Source organism: Myotis lucifugus, unplaced genomic scaffold, assembly GCF_000147115.1.
Source record: "Myotis lucifugus unplaced genomic scaffold, Myoluc2.0 scaffold_83, whole genome shotgun sequence".
Lineage (NCBI taxonomy): Eukaryota > Metazoa > Chordata > Mammalia > Chiroptera > Vespertilionidae > Myotis > Myotis lucifugus.
In genome coordinates this window covers 1,543,383-1,560,843 of record NW_005871131.1, presented here as the reverse complement: position 1 = coordinate 1,560,843, position 17,461 = coordinate 1,543,383, and the positions used below count along the sequence as shown (strand labels likewise).

The 17,461-nt window shown below is 47.7% G+C and overlaps 1 protein-coding gene across 1 annotated transcript in view; it reads right to left on the bottom strand.

The window, feature by feature from the left end:
- The window catches only part of CACNA2D3 (calcium voltage-gated channel auxiliary subunit alpha2delta 3), an 807,563-nt gene extending 790,366 nt beyond the window's left edge, over window positions 1-17,197 (bottom strand). Inside the window, exons 1-2 of the mRNA XM_023755701.1 lie at window positions 17,076-17,197; window positions 16,348-16,429 (exon numbers count right to left, since the gene is read on the bottom strand). Coding sequence (XP_023611469.1) covers window positions 16,348-16,429; window positions 17,076-17,197 — 204 coding nt within the window. The remainder of the gene's footprint in view (window positions 1-16,347; window positions 16,430-17,075) is intronic.
- Window positions 17,198-17,461: the final 264 nt, after the last annotated feature.

Here is a 17,461-nt window from a genome sequence, read left to right as displayed (position 1 = left end):
TAGCTTCATAATCTCAGGCCCAGTTCCTCTAATGTAATACTAGCATAGAATGCTACTCATGGGCTAGTTGTAAGGATTAAATTAAAGGACCTCTTCATGCGCGTGCACATTCACCAAATGCTTGTGAGGCCTCTCCTTGGGCCAGGTCCTGGGCATGCCAAGATGACCCTGGTCAGAGAAAGAGATGAGAAAACTAACTGCCCAGCAGGTACAATAACAAATGCCAGATGCAGTGGACACAGTAAAAGGAAGTGGCCAGGAGAACACAGATGTAAAAACTGTAAATTCTGTAAGTGCTAGGTATAATACCAGATGTTTGGGGTTTTTCTATATATTTTATTGATTTTTTTTACAGAAAGGAAGGGAGAGGGATAGAGAGTTAGAAACATTGATGAGAGAGAAACATGATCAGCTGCCTCCTGCACACTTCCTACTGGGGATGTGCCCGCAACCAAGGTACATGCCCTTGACCGGAACCGAACCTGGGACCTTTGAGTCCACAGGCCGACGCTCTAGCCACTGAGCCAAACCGGTTTGGGTTAATATCAGATGTTTTTAAAGACCACAGCTCACCCTGTGCTTCCCAAACATCCCTCTTCCACTCTGCTCCCTTTCTCTCACACTTCCTCCCATGCTCCCCATTGTGCCATCCCATATTGTCCACATAGGAGCCCAGTGGTAACATTTAGGACCAACTAAGGTGGCTGCTGGCAACAGGAAGAGGTAAATGCAAACATAGGTTAAGCATACAGGCTCACAGCCACACAGCTCTGAGTTCAAGAACCTACGTACTAGCTATGTGACCTCCCTGAACCTAAGTGTTCTCATCTACAAAACGGGGCATCAGAGCACCTCTCTCTTGGGATTGTTGAGAAGGTGAACTACAATTTATATAAAGAACTTAAATTGTGACTGGCTGGTAAATGTTAGCTATCACCACCTAGCATTATAATTGGGGAAAACACAGCTTTAGTCTCAAAGATCAATGCTGTAGTTCCCAGAATAAAATTGAACCAACCTATAATCTACCCTAGTAACATTTACAGCACTTTTTTTCTTAGCACATTTATTAGTTTGTGAGATCAATTCACTGTTCACAGTTAGCTTTATAAAATGAATAGAACAGAACAGAACAGAACAACACAACAGAATAGTAGAAAGGAGTATGATCATATAGAACAGACCAGACTACACTACAGAGAGTCAGGCTAAGTAATGCTCCATAAAACTTGTGTTTCACATGTGAAGTTGTGTGCAGTGGGTTGCAATGAACCATGTATATCTTACTGTGAGCCATGGTCAAAAAAGTTTAAAAGCCACTGACGTGGGGGGGGGAATGCAGTTTTGTGCCCAACAGACCCCTGGGGGAGCAATTCTTGTACCAGGCAGATCAGGAGCAGCCTTCTGTGCAAAGCAGATGATGTCTTTCATACTAACCCTTTTTTGTTAAAGGGTTAGTAACCACAGGTCCCTCTCACCTGTTTGGTAAGAAGAAAAGCCATCAGTGACAGGTCAACAAATTCCTCTCCATCTCACAAGTTGGAGAATGGCCACTTCAAGTCTGCTCAGTGATTTCTCAATAAACTGCTTCAACAATCAGACATGCTCCTGGGTACCTTCTGACTTAGACACAAAATGCCTGACTTGTTCCAAAGCTCCATTCACGCCAGGTACACCGAGGAAGGCTGCATCCAGGGCCAGCGTCGGGCTGGGGTCAGAGGCCGAGCAGCCACAGCCTCTGGCCCAGGACAACACAGACTTCACACACAGATGCTTAAGCAAACCATGATGGGAAGATGTGCTCGCTTCCCCCCAGCAGAAAAGACAGGGAATGAGTGGGTCTCTTTAGGGCAAGCCAGCAGCCTTCCCAACAATCAGAAATAAGCAACATTTCTCAAAGCCTGGTCCATGGACCACCAGCAACAGATTCACCTAGTTTGTTAGAATGCAGGTTCCTGGGCCCCGGGCCAAGCTTACTGAGTCTCCATCTCCTGAGGTGGGACCCTGGAATAATGCATTTTAGCAAGCTCCCCGGGTGATATTTCTGATGCTAAAGTCTGACATCCTCCAGAGTCAGGTTCAAGCGCCAGACAAGGGCAACAGAAAGAGTAGTGTAGACAACAAGAACAGCACGGGCCGCAGCATGGAGGCGTGGCACGGCCTGGTGTGTTTGGGGACTGTGAGCAGTGTGCTGTCCCTGAGGCATTCTGGGTGAGGATGGAAAAGTAGCCACAACAGCAAAGGGATTCTGGCACCCAGCACGCTCTGCACGCCTCATTGAGTATTCAATAGGTATCTGGTGAAGCAGGAAGAAAAGGAGGGGAGGAGGGAAGAAAATATTTCCAACATTAGGTTAAAAGCAAATGTGTTCTTATAGGTCTGTGAAGACGGCTAAAGATTTTCCCAACCCATAATATTCTACCCCAAATGAAGCATGTGGTCATTTGAACCTCTATTGTGCAAAAGGAGAAAATTGAGGCCTCAGGTTTCCAGATGGTTATCAGCGCTTAATAAACATTTGACTAATTGTTCTGACTTCTACTGGCTTCCCATATGCAGATTGTGTTAATAAGGAGAATGTTCCCCGATGACACACTGGGACAAATATTTTGGCTGTTGAAAAGAGATACATTGGGGAAACATTTTTTATAGGTAAAAGTCTGGTTTAAAAGAGATTTAATCCCAGGAAAGGTTGCAAACCAATTTCTCCTGCAGGCCAGCAGGGGAGCTTTGAAAGGTGTGGGGCAAGAGCAGAGGGACAGGGGGCTAGAAGCTGCCTCTCACTGTCCTCTGACATGGTGTCTTCCTTCCCTCTGTGGGCTCAGGGCAGGACCCGGGCTAGCCTTTCCGATTCACTGTGACACCTGGGGCAGGCCACCGAGTCTCCCAACCCACAGGGGAGGGGCTGGTTCTCAGGACGACCTTCTCCAGCCCCGAGGTCTCTCATTCCCAGTCCCATCTGAGTGAGCAGCCAGGAGCAGCAGGAAGGCAGAAGTGAGCATAGGATTCTGGTCACTGCAAGGCCACAGGGCAAATACCAGGTGTGATATGACCTGAGGTGCTCCGCAGAGCAAAGGTCATCCTGGAAGCCTCACGGACGCCATAGAATAACGTCCCAGGGAGGAGCTGGACGCAGGAACCCTCCAGGAGCCTTCAAACCCCATACCCTGTTGACTCTGACACTGGGAGAAAGGAGGGCTGGAGCTAAACATCTTTTGGCAAAACTGCCCCCCATTAAATCCATATAATTTAATTCCCACCTTGCAGCCAGCTGCTCCCCCTCATCTCGGAGGGGCTGTGCGTGGTGCAGGCTTTATTTTAGGCAGCTCCCGGGACTAGGCCTGGGGAAGAGAGCAGGCAATTGCACCTGCAGGACGCAAATGCAAATGCGAATCACCCAGCCTGGATTTATGGCCTCTCCCAAGGTCTCCTCCAACACGGAGGTGCCGGGCACAGCCATGTAGGGCGCAGCCAGGATGTGGTCCAGGAGTGGGTAGCGCTGCTCTGTGGATGCTGCAGGTATGTGCAACAGACGAAGAAGCAGCTCTGATTGCCTGCAACGCACACACTCAGAAACCCAGTCCCAGTGACGTGAAAATAAATAAATAAACAAATATAAAATCAAAGGAAGCCACACTAAGAAGGTGAAATCATGCTCAGCAAACAACGTGCAACATCTTGAAGCTGGCAGGGCCTCAGAGAAGGCCAGGTAACGGCCCTACATGAAGGTGACGGGGACAGAAATAAAATCCATTTCTCCGGAATGTCACTGGGAATGTGGCATTGGCGCGCTCCATGGAATTAGCTGCAGCAGCTTCCTAATTGCCTGTGCAGAGCTGCCTCCCCCAGGTTGATGGTGGCGGCTGCGCGGACCCATCAGTCTCGCTTGGTGCTCCGCGTGCACCCGCCCAGCACTGCGGTGCTCCTGCCCAGCACTGCGGTGCTCCCGTGGCAGCTGCCGGGCTTGGTGCTGCGGAGGCACCGGGACCCATCAGCCTGGCGGGGAGGCTTCTCGGGGAGACCTGGCCGTGTTTTCTGGGTGCTGACCGAGATGGGCTGGGGGGCTCCTGGGACGAGAGGAGGCCGCAGGCTGGGAGAAGTGAGGAGCAGCTGGCTAGGCTGTCTGGCAGTCCCTGCTGGAACCCAGGGGCTGTGGGTGAGGGACAGGCTCACAGGGCTTCAGAGCTGGACTGCTGTAGCTGGGAGGCAGTCTCAGACTTCCGGTGGCATCCACACCTGATGCTAGGACCCATAAGACCCAGCATTGGAGAGTAAATGAAGAAAGAAATGGGAAGGACCTTGTTCTTAGCCTGTGCTCAGCAGCTTTCTTATTCTCATTACTAGCCTGTGAGCACCAGGAAAAGGCTCCCCTCCACCCTTCCTTTGTTCATCTGTATATTCACGCATCCACAACAGCCCCTGAAGCCCACCCCGAAGACAGCTCTGTGCCCCATGCCAAAGAGGGTCCTCGCCTCCCCGAAAGAACAAGCCTGCCCCCCAGGAATTTAAGGTCTAGCTTACCTGCCTCCTTCTCAACACCCTCCATGGAGAGAGATTAAGGGGTCCTCAGGATATCACACACTCCCAGACCTGCCTAGGGCATGGGCGGATCTGCCAGACTCATTCCATGCAAAATAAAACTGACCCTGGTGAGTCCAAGGGCTGTGGCCTTCAAGCTGGCTGTCACTTATGCAGAAAAACAGAACTGTAGCGTCCCAGAGGGAAATAAAAAAATAAGCATCATCCAACATTCAGGACAGAGAGACAAAGAATGGGAATAACAAAGGCCAAGGAATTAAAATTGACAAAGTACTTCCCGAATGTCCAGCTCTGCGCTGAGACTGTTAGATGTCAACAAAGCGAATCCTCACCATGACCCCATTTGACAGATAAGGAACCTGAGGCCTGGCTGCATAGGAGCTAAGCTGGATCGCAAAGCCAGATCAGTCTTGTCCCCAGGTCCCAGAGCCCACGCTGACTCTTCCACAGAAACATCCATTACCATAATGGGGAACGCACAAAAGGAAATTTAACCAAATTCAATGAGCTTCTCAGAAAGGCTTCTAAGAGTCAGACCTAATGAGCTGAAATCAAAAGATCAGTAGCATCATTTTATTGTAATAAAAGAGAGAACTGTAAAAGCTAGAGGGCTTACTGGGCCCTGCCTTCAGTCCAGCCGTTGCCCCTTTTAATTCTGCATTATGAAAGCAAATGACTATGTACCCAAACATTTAAGAATTCAGTTGGGGAAAGGATGAGAGCAGGAGCAAGCCTCCAACAACCACCCGGATGGACCAACGCCAGGCTGTAAGGAAAGCTCAGGGAGAATGCTGGTCCTGGGAGGTATCCAGGTGCCCTTCCTCAGACCCCAGCCCAGGTGCCCAGGATTCACATGACCCAGGCTCCAAGCCTGCCTCTGCCACCAGGAGTGATGTAGCCTGAGGCAAAGTCACGCTGTCTGTCTCCATTTCTGCACTTCTATAACACAACCTCAGCCGGCTGGTGTGGCTCAGTGGGTTAGAGCGTTGGCCTGCACACGGGAAGGTAGCGGGTTTGATTTCCAGTCAGGGCATGTCATGAACCTGGGTTGCAGGTTCAATCCCAGCCCCAGTCAGGGTGCAAGTGGAGGCCACCAACCAGTGTTTCTCTCTCACATGGATGTTTCTCTCTTTCCCTTTCTCTCTTTCTCCCTCCCTCCCTTTCACTCCCTCTCTGAAATCAATGGAAAAAAATATCCTCGAGTGAGGACAAACAAATAAAAGAGAAGAAAATGCAACCTCAGAAGTAGTTGTGAGGAATTAAATGAAATAGTACAAATAAAGCACATGGCACAAAATACAAAGTACCTGCATCATTTTTAGGATTACTGCCTAAGGAGCACTGATGGGGCTCTGTGCTGGGCAGTGTTAGTGGAGGTCACACACGAGGCCTGTGAATGGCCTATTAGCTCTCCCCCACGTGAACAAATTGCTATCTTCAGCAGCAACATGCCCTGGTACATGGCAGCAGCCACTGTGGAATAATAATCATAACAACAGTAACCAACAGTAACGACAGCCCACCTTTTCTAAACACTTCCTAGGAGCCACTCCTGGCCAAGCATCCTGTGTGCGGCTTCTCAGTCAGACCCTTCCACTCCTCCTAGAAGTTAGTACCACTGTGCCCATTTGACAGGTAAGAACACTGAGGTTCAGTGACTGACTTGTCAGGGTCAGATGACTAGTCAGCTGTAGCATCAGATTCAAACCCAGACTAGTCTCACTCTGATCCAGACCCTCACCCATTCACAGTTCTGCCCTCCCAAGACCAACCACCTCTCTTTAAAGACTTTTAAAATCAATGAACTCTAATTTCTAACACTATATATTTTTCCTGTCATTCATAGGGTATTTGTTTCATGCAAAAAAAAACCTGAAAATCTTGCTGTTGAAGTAAGAATCCAGCATGGGTCTGTAATTCTGAAATTCCTGTTCTGGGAAATGTGTGTTGCTGGTTGTATTTTGAAAAGGTTAGTGAGCTATGAGCCCTTTCCTGAGAGGATTACCTCTGATTTCAGGGTGACCAGATGACTCCTGATGTTCTGAAACACTTGAACTTGGACACAGACCCTGGGAATTTCAAGGAGTTACCAGTTTTTATCAACAAAAGGAAACAACCCATGTATATTAAAACACCCACACACACATTTGCCCACGCACACACACACCCATGCACCTGTAAAGATTGCCTGATAGTCATCCCCTTGCAGTGTGCCCTCAGCCAGTGTGCAAAAGTGTAACATTCCGAAAGAAGCCCAGACCGGCACCGAGGAAGGACAGTCAAACTTCAGCATGACCATCCCAGAAGCCAGGTGACTACCATTTATTGGTCAGTGGGGCGAAACCCGCTGCCCACCGAGCTGTTTGTACCTGGTACATGATGCGATTGTATTGTGCTAACAGAAATTCCCCCTGATCATGGAAACTGGTAGGAAGCTAAGAGCAAAGGTGTATGTTATGACTCGTGGCCAGACTTCCTACTTTCAATGGATTTATTGCCTCCCACACCTATTGTTCCTTCCTACAATATTTTTCCACCTCTGCCTCAACACAGCACAATGGAAAAGGCACTACAGATGGATGGCGTAGGGACACAGGCAAAAGCCTGCCTGGTGTTTCTGACTCTCACTTTGCTTTGCAAATTACGATACAATCTTATAGCAGGAACAAACTTGAATCCCACAACTGGGCACTTTTACTGAGCGAGGGACAGGATGAGGAAATTTGGCGGGGGGCGGGGGGGTGAGGAGGGGAGAGGCAAAAAGAATTTTACCTCCTCAGGGACATAATAAATGTTATTGTTTGCCATTGTGCCCATCATATTAAGTGTGGGTGACACGTACTGCCTTAATTTTATGAACTCATCATGGGATCAAAGTGACTACAATTCCAGGCGTCTCTCTTGTTCTTCATTAATAATGAAACAAGACTCTATAAATGAGAGAGTAGCTGGCGAGCTACAGCTTCCCATGTGCCACGTATCCTTCTAAACTCTTCCTGTGTTATATCATTTAATCTTCCCAGAGCCCTCTGACACCGGGGCTTTCATTATTAGCTCTGTTTTGCTGATGAGCAAGCCAAGGTAAAAATGGTGCCACCTCGCTTTCTTTCATTACTGACTTCTGACTTTTGGTGCTCATTAGAATGGCCTGATGCATAAACAACTTTTAAAAGTTATGCGACTACAATAGCATCCCCTTCATGATTTCAAGATGCTGGTACCTATGCTTACACAAAGAGGGTAGCAAGTGTCACTCATTCAAACTCTTGAAGGAGATCAGCAGAGGACTGCAGATGCTCCAAGGCCAAAACACAACACAGAACGTGTCAAGGCAGCTCTGAAGAGGGGGCGGGCAGAGCTGCGGGAAGAAACAAGGAACATGGATGCCCTTCAGTGCCTCCTGATGACAGATGGCGGCGGCCCGCGTGCAGTGCAGCATCTCCCTCCCTGACTGGAGGAAAGACTCCCTGCCCCAGCGAGGTGCCTGGTCCCCGACTGGCCTCTTCCACTGCTCCTCGGGCGCTAGGCGGGAGAAGGTCAGTGTCCCCCCAAGGCCAGCAAGAAGAATTCTCACAGGAGGAAATGCCTGGCCTGCTGTCCTAGAGGATATCTGGATTAATGCATGTCTGCAGTGGCTGCTGGGTGCACTTTTACAGCAGGAAAAGCTGCTGGGTGCTCCGGGCTGTCCCTCTGGGCAGTGCAGCAGACACAGGCATTCCTCGGCCTGGCCCACTGCCTACACAGCAGGGTGAGCCAGGGAGGAGTGACCGGAAGACCCTGTGTGAAGGATTCCTCTGGGCAATTCCCCGGCCCTCGGGGAGAAGGGTGCTGACTTCCAGAAGACTTAACATCTGGACAGAGGCTGTGTCTGCTGCTGCCTCTCCTACTCTGAAGTATTTGGTCTCACGGGTTCCTCCACATCAAGTGCCAGGTGGGCTCACCTGCCTACACCCCAGCACCCAGCACTCACTCACCCATTCATGCACTTGCTTGCTAACTCAGTCCACATGTATGTGTGGAGCCATGCCCCATGAGTGCTCAATGGCGTTATCCGAGGAGCTGGTATTTGTGTCATGCAAACAACCATGACCTCAACAACTCACTGGCATGAAGCACTTAAGTGCCAGGCACTGTGCTAGATGCTCTGAATATTTAATTTTATTTTATCCTCACCACAGCCTGTAAGGTAGAAGGTATTGATCTCCTTTCACATTTGCAAGTACAAGCTCAGAAATGTTAAAATACAAGGTGACCCAGCTAGGAAATGGCAGATCTGGGACTTACATCCAAGTTCTGACTCCAAGCCGAGTCCTCTCAGCTGTTATCCTAGGCTCTAATTGTCTCTAAAGTAATTTCCCAGATGTTATCTCATTTAAGCCTCCCAAATACCCAGGAGGTAGAGAAGGCAGGTACATTCACATTTTTTCAAATGAGAACTGAGGTCAAAGAAGAGCACACAGAGGGGAGAGGCCACAGCACCGGGGACTCTGCAAGCTCAGCTTGGTCACCTTGGGGAGGCTGCTTAACTTCTGAAGCCTCAGCTTCTAAATCTGTAAAATGGGGTGACTGGTAGTCCCTGCCTCCTTAGGTTGTTGGGGGAACTGGATGGCATGACATATGTAAAGTACTTATCATAGTACCTGAAATACAGGGACACCCAGTGAATGCTGTTTTTTATTATTTGACTAGAGGCCCGATGCACAAAATTCGTGCAAGGGGCTCAGCCCTCGCAGCCATGGCAGCTTGCCTTGGCCCTCGCAGATCCGACTTCATCTGGAAGGACATCCGGAAGAACGCCTGGAAGGTCGTTCAGCTGTCTGGTCTAATTAGCATATTACGCTTTTATTATTATAAATGAAATTATTTGCCCAAAGCCACTCAGAAAATGCCTACAGAAAACATAAAAGGACGGATGCCACCGCTCCTAGGCCAGTGACCTTACCTTTAACAACACTGTGTCTCCAAAGATGTATATCTCTGAAAATGCTCCACACTCTCCACCTATTACAACAAAGATGAGCAAAGGATGCCCCCTAAACTGACTGCAGCCAGGAACCTTAAATTAGGCTGAGAGGACCAGTGACTCAGCACCGGGCGGGGGGGGGGGGGGGCGGGCGGTGCGGGGAAGGCAAACTGAGGACGGCCTCTCACACAGTGGGTTTTCCCGGACCCAATGAGCCCTCGGCTTGCCTTAATGCTCTATTATTATCTTGAAAGTCTTCATAATTTTTTAACAAGAGGTCTCATGTTTTCCTTTCACACTGGGCCCTGCAAATTATGTAGCTGGTCCTGGTCTGAGCAGATCCTCAGCTTCCAGCTGCTTATAAAATCTCAGATGCTGGACAAATCCACGCCTGGTGGACCGGGTCACTCGGTTCTGTCCTAGCTCCCTGGTGTGCTCCCTCGGGCCCTGCTCTCCAGCAGCACAGAGGACAAGAACAGTCCTCCTGTCAGCAGGCAGCATCTGGCACATTCTGCGATGAGCAGCATCCATTCTTATTGGAACACACATGCACACACAAACTTAATAAGTATAATGGCAATGACATGTGCAAGCCCCGAATATCGACTGGCAGTGGCTTCACGAGAAATGGATAACCCAAGACCATCCACAGCCCTGCCCAGCTTGCCTGTCCTGGGCATTTACATGAATAGCAGCTCTTTTAACCTTGGGAGGGTAGTTTTCCAATAGCAAATGCACAAAGTGAAGAAATAGCCAACTATGTCTTGTCAAGAGATAATGCTCTCCTTTCCAATTTGGCCTTGAAATGCCCAGTTTGGTATCTGAGTTATTTTCATAATCTTGATTTGGGGTAACTGGGGAAGCCATGCAACATATAAAGTTAATACACCCTATAAATGTAATGCCATAGTTAAACTGCCTTGGAATGAGCACCCAGAGAGTGTTGTTCAAAGCAAGTGAAAATCGAAATGTTTGCCATTTATTGAAAACATACTAGACCCTTTTCAAAGCTGTATTTGTAAAATAACTTTTTTTCTGAAAAGCAGATGTGCTGGCTATGCAGGTAAAAATCCCCCAAAACACATCAGCTATGCAGATGCCTCGTCTGCTAAGGGTGGGGTGTGGCCCAGGTAGAGGACTGTGTCAAAGAGGGGCCCTTAAGTCTGGCCCCAGCCCAGGTGCCCACTGTCTACTGGTCTCTAACTGCTCAGGAAAAGCAAGGGACAGCAAGCACCCTCCTCTTCCCCCACCTCGTTTTCTTCCCTTGAAGAAGAAGCTGACTTTAGTGGGCCAAAGAGGGCTGATGAAGATTCTATGTGTTGCCAGGTATGAGGAACTTCTCTCGTTGAATGATGCATAAAAGCATCACTCGAGTCACTGGAGATGAAACACAGGCCACGTGTCTCTTGTATAAAAATTACATTAAAATGGGGGAGGGGAAGGAATCTCATATGCAAATTCATAGACTGGCATCTATAACATCTATTTCATTTTTTTCTCAGTCTCAGCCATAGCAAACCTCTAAGTCACATCATAGTGTCCCAGGAACACACAACCTGTGGACTCCGAAGCCCATTCTAACAAGCACTGTGACTGCAGAAGATGAGGGCGGTGCCTGAAATAAATGCCTCAGAGGTGCGTGCTTGGATAAAGAAAAGGGCCACTAGTGGGCACCTGCAGTAGGAAATCTGGATTAATGACAGACCTGACGCAAAGGATCCCTGTGAGAATGTACGCTTCTCTAAGTAAGCCCAACACCCTGAGCCATTCATTGACCACCATAAGTGGGAGCATTAAACACCACGTGAGGATCAATCAAAAACTGAAAAAGAAAAAGGCTGAACCCCAAACTTGCACTTATTTGAATACAATAGACCACCTGGTAGGTGCTCAGGGTAATGGTTTTATTCATCCTGATACACAGCTATGTCTTTATCACAGACTGGAAACATTAATTGCGCTTGCCTGTGCCTGACAGATTTCATAATTATTAGGTGGTTTGATATTCATGTGTTTGCCTAACAGCACCCTGGTATTAGAATAAATAAGATAAAATACAATATAAAAGAAAACCAGTTTGATATCACCATAGTAATTGATCACAATTGATTAGCACATGGAAATAAAAGTCTGAAGTTTGCCTCTGACAAGAGCACCATATTTTTATTTCCCTTATCTGACTAGCATGTGGAAATCTGAGGAAGAGGCTGTAGCAGTTCCTGATGAGAGAAAAAGCAGAGCAGAAGTATACCTGGCAGAAAAGAAAATTTTTTTTGAGGAAAAAAAAAAGAAATGAACAAAAGGGGCTCAAACCAAAACTGAGCAAAGCCATAAAAAAAGAACTTTCTCTGAACAGCAAGTGACCATGTACCAGTTTATAGATGCAAGTAGATATATGCCTGGGGAAGATGCTCACACTGAATTTTAACTGGTTTACCCTGCCCTGCTAATGTCCTGATGACTGGGCTAATGACACCAATAAACTGCCCTCAAAGTTTGACAATGGTCATTTCCGCCCAGCCGGTGTGGTGAAGTAGTGACCTATGAACCAGGAGGTCACCCTTAGATTCCAGTTCGGGCACATGCCCGGGTTGTGGGCTCGATCCATAGTAGGGGATGTGCACAAGGTAGTGGATCAATGTCTCTTTCCTTCTCCCTTCCTCTCTCTAAAAATGAATAAAAACATATATTTTTTTAAAGTAAAAGAAAGCTGTCATTTCCGAGATTTCAAGACTCTAAAAAATAATCTGCCAGGGAAAAGTCCAGTAACTGAAGTGGTGCCGTGACTTAAAGCATCGGCAGCATAGGGTGAATGCATTAATCTTGCAGGATGACAAATAACTGTATTTATTCAACAAAAATGCTCAGCTAAGTGGCACCTCCCCCATAAAAGCAATCTGTAGGGAGAGCTTCAGGCTTCCTAAGGGCAGCAAGCACTGCTCCCCAATTCCTGACAAGTGTCTACTCCTATTTAATTATTCAAACGTCCATCGATTCCCACATTGATAAAAAAGTCATAATTATCAAAGTGGCTTAAAGAGCCAGCCTTTTACTTTGCTGACTCTGCCCTGTGGAAAGAGACATCAAGTTTGTGTATTAAAGCCGCTCTCTCGATAAATAGTTGATAACACAAAAACCTAGTTGTGCATTCCAAGAAGGGCTGCCAGGGGCATCCAAGGTAAATGTCAATGCTTTCCCAGCATTACTGCCACAGACACACATTACCTATATTTCTGCTGTGTACTTATCAACACAATTCTGGAAAACGCAATTGAAACCCTTCGTTCCCATGAACAAGCATTCCCTGAATGCAGGACTAAATAGAATGAAACACCCAGCTCCTACCAAATTGTCCCCAAGGAGGATGAAATGAGAATCATGCCAGTTTAATGCCTTTTCTTGTGAATGTTAGGGCTGGGGAGCCCGGGAGTTTAACAGCCTAGGTTATCTGACCTACTAGAATGCCTCCCACTGAACCCCGGTATTAGAGGGGTAATGAAGCCATGCCTCCCCCAAAGAACCCAAACAAAGCACATTCTTTGGGGAAAATGAAGCGAGATGGAGGAGCTGAATCCTGGCATGAATATGTCAAATAGGAAAGTTAATTAAAGGGTGAAGTGAATCGAAACCCCTGCAGTATCTGCAGCTCAGGAAGGCAGCATCCAGGCACACAGCCACATACCAGCACCTTCCTTCCCGGGCCCGCGCTCCTGAACCACAGGAAGGCCTCTCAAGATTCAGTCCAGCTCCAACACCCAAGCCCCACATCCCCCTATTCTGTACTGAAAACACACAACTTCGCTAGAACACGGACTACTGCATTTTATAAAATAAAAGATTTCCTCTTTGTAAGGAACTAATAGGTTGCTATTCCTGTGCTCAGCAAAGACAAAAAGGAGGGGAAAAAATAAGAAAAGTCTGGCAGTGAATACCTAATACATTATCATAAGCTAAAGTAGCAAAAGCCATGGTATGAAATATAGAAACAATTAATGAAATAGTCTCCTTTCTGAAGCCACAACAATGAGGCACATTATTAACTATGTGTATTTATGTTGAAGTCAGTGATAATTCTGCTAACCTCCCATTAAATTACCTAATAAGAACCTATTACCAAAATGGCAGTTTTCCCTGTCCTCAAACACCTTAAAATAGATGGCCAATTATTACTTAACTTCTACTCACAATAACTACTTTATAAAGTTTTTGCCTTAGTGCAAAAAGTCCTAAAGTCCCATGCTAAAAATGAGCATACTACATCCATCACAACAGGAAGTGTCAATCAGAGAAACTACACAATAGAGTACATACAATTATACAGTGGCCTGCAGTATACCTCACTTAACTGAAATTCAAGGTTCAATGTCCATGCCTTAAAAATGTAATTACAGTCTATTATGCAACACAGTATTGTCACCTTTGAGTCCTCTTAATACAGTCGGTGTTAATGCATTTTTCAACCAAGTTTTCTCGGTCATTTTGAGAGTATCTTAAATGTTAAAGATGCAATGCTATAATGGAAGGATGCAGAGAGTTTTGACTTAGAGGAGTAATTTCCCATGCAAATGGCCAGAAACTTGAAAATAAAGAAGAGAAAGGCAACCGGCTCCTTGCTTTTCCAAATGATGCTATGCCTCCCACACTCTGAGCACCTCAGATCTTTTCTCATTCATCCTCTGAACTCTCTAAATCAGTGTTCTTTGCTAATTTTTAAAATAGTCATAGATGGGGGCAATGGAATAAGACGGCCAAAAGATAACTGCAAAAATGCTCCCCAATGTGCATTGTCTAATGTGCCCTGCCCATCATTCATGGAAGTACTTGCCTAGCAAGCCAAAGCCCTGGCTACCTCAGGATTCCATGGCCGGTGATTGCAATCCAAGAGCAAGAGCAGATACCCATCCTGGAACCTAATGCTAAGCAACACCTCACCTTCCTCGCATCAGATTACCAAATGCCAGGCAACAGCAAGAACTGACAACAAAGCCATAAACAGCTGGAAATAATTATACAATTGTCAAGCTGCAAAGATGACAAAAGCAAAGCTAGGCTTGTGAATTCACTATCAGAAAGGATGCTGATGAGAAGGTAAGAGAAGCATTTTAACTGTTTCCAATTTGCTATTATAGAGAAGCCAATAATATGGTTGATGGGGTTTTGTGCATTTTGTGTGAGTGTGTGTGTGTGTGTGTGTGTGTGTGTGTTTTCACTTCAGAGAGAGGAAAAATATATATTTCATGTGCTCCTACAAAATGTGAAATAGAAGATATGTAAGCACAACTAAAAAAACAGTCACGGGCTCTGAAGTAATGCTTTCAGAGTTGCTACAACTCCACTACAACATGCAGATGAAAAATATTTCTTTAAAGTTATACAAATATTCTCTTCTTTAAAAGCATAAGAAAAATACACAGACAATGCGATAGTCCAGAACTCTCCACATAACACATCTGACACATGGGCAAAACGCCAAGGCAGGGTACAGACTGGTCCAGAGTAAAAGAATACGAGCAAAAGACGCAATCCTTACAAACTGAGAGAAGGTTCACAGGTATGTAAATTATCATCGTCCATAAGGGTACATCAGAGCCTCACATTTTTATCAACTGCCTTTAATTCAATGAACTCCTTCCCCAAATAATGGAGTTGAGCAAACAATCTGCACAGTTTAAAAGAGTATGGCTATTGGCAGTTTTTAAACCAGAATAACATTCTATTATGGGCTGGTATTTTATTACGATATTTAAATTTCATGTGACAAACTGTTTCATATACTGTCCCCAAAAATGCTACTCTCTGAAGCGGTATGCCATAAATAAAATACGTACTTGGTTACCAGGCAGCGTGCATAACACATATGTTACATTGGCCCAAAAAGCACATTTTAAAATGCTTAAAAGTTAACTTAACAATTTAAGCTGTTTGTACCCATTTTCGGAGCATTATCCCCTCAAGGCCAATTTTGTTTTCTATATTTAAAAGAATACTTGGATTAATCCTGTTGATTTGTTAACTTGAAACTCTTTTAACCCCTCTAATCTCTCATTCCCAGACCTTTTTTTTTTTCCTTTCTTTTCTTCTTAGAGAGGAGGGCAAAGGACCATATATCACACACTGTAATTTTAAACATAATGCTGTCTGTTTGAATTAAAATTGATGCCGCTCCTGATAAAAGCCTAATAATCAATTCTCCATTCTCATTACTCTCCAGAATTATATGGACGCAGACCAATTTCTTAAGTTTGCGGACCACTCTCCCAGGTTATTACCCGGCAGTGCAGCTGAGTGGAAAGATAACCATATTCATTCTCCTTATCTGTAATGATGTAATGCATCCCAGCCCTGGGTCTAGATGATTGGGGAATAATGGGATTGTACAACTGCAGGGATGACAAACAATAGTGCAGCGTCTCTCTCTGATCCACTGAACCCCAGCCTCCCAGGCAGGCGAGGTGAAAGGCACCGCCAAATAAGCACGGAGGCTGGACCCCTTGGATGAAGTTAGCATTTTCTGGCCGAGGAGCATCTGCTCTGGCACTGAAACGGCAGTACCGACACCGAGAGGAGAGCTGTGCAGAAGCACCGAGTTTCAGAGCCCCGGCCAGGACAGTGCCTGTGAGTATCCTGCTTTTCTTTGTGTTTAGAATCAAGTGTCATCTAAAAATAGCCAGCTGGTAGGGAGAAGTCACCGCACCGGGCATTGCCAAGAAACCGGGGATCAGGGACACCTCTGCTAACTGATGCTGCCGGGGGTTCACGTTTGTTTGGAAAACTAAATCTGCCTCCATTTTCTGTGCTGGGGAAAAAAAATCCTCGCTTGCTTCCTGCCACCACAGAAACCTTACCTTTTGCAGAAGCTGGGAGCCGGAGTACTTAGCAGCGATGGATTTTATCTCCCCGCCGAAAGCCGAGGCCCAGAGCTTCACCCTGCAAGGGAAAAGGGCACAGGAACCAATGTAACCCCCGTGTCACAGCCAACGCGCACGCACACGCACCCGCGGGCTGTGGCTGAAGGAGCCGGGAGAGAGATACACAGGAGAGGGGGCGCGGGGGGGGGGCGGGGAATGAAAGAAAAAGCACCAAACTGCAGAGCGCGGCGCGGGAGGGGGCACGAGGGGGGTCACATAGTTCAAAATGTGCAAAGTCTCCCAGGCTGTCTGAAAAGATCACTGGGTTTATTTGAATAATTGCCCGAGAACTTACCCACCCCAAATGGGTATCACCTGGCCAATACTCGTCGGAAGAAGCCCACCCATCCTCCTCCCCCAAAAGAAGTGAAGGTGGCAACGACGGGGTAAACAACCGGCCCATGGAAGTTGGGTTCAGTAAACAGGCTTCAAAGTTGGCGCTGTCACTTGAGGTGAGCCTCTCCAGGTCCCACTCGCCAGCCCGGGGGTCCGGGCTGGAGGGTCCCACCCCAACCTCGCCGCCCGCCCCGCTCCGCTCCTGGAAGGAGTGCAGGTGCGAGAGGCGAGGCCGACGCCAGCAAGACCTGCCCGCCGCACCTGCCGGCGCCCAAACTTGAGCACAGCGGGTCGCGGGTCCCCTCCCCGGGCGCGGGAGCTGCACTTACACGGAGAGCGGGATCTGATTCTCTGAGCGCATCGCTGCCCTCAGCGCGGCGTAGAGGAGCGCGGCGGCCAGGAGCGCTCGGGTGCCCCGGGAGGCGCGGCGCGGCCAGCCCGGCCCGGCCATGCTGGGCTCCCTCCACGCGCGGCGGCGGCGACACGAGCGGCCGCGGGAGCTGCGCGGGGCGGCGGTGGGCTGCGCGCTGGGCTGCCTGCTCCGCGCTGCCCGCCTGCCTCGCGCGCCCAGCTCACTTGAGGAGCAGAAAAAGGAGCGGGCGGGGTGGGGAGAGGTCGTGGAGGAGGAGGGAGGGAGGCGGAGGGGGAGCAGGCGAAGAGGAGGAGGTGGAGGATGGAGGAGGGAAGCGCGCCTCTCGCAGCGGCGGCCGCGGCC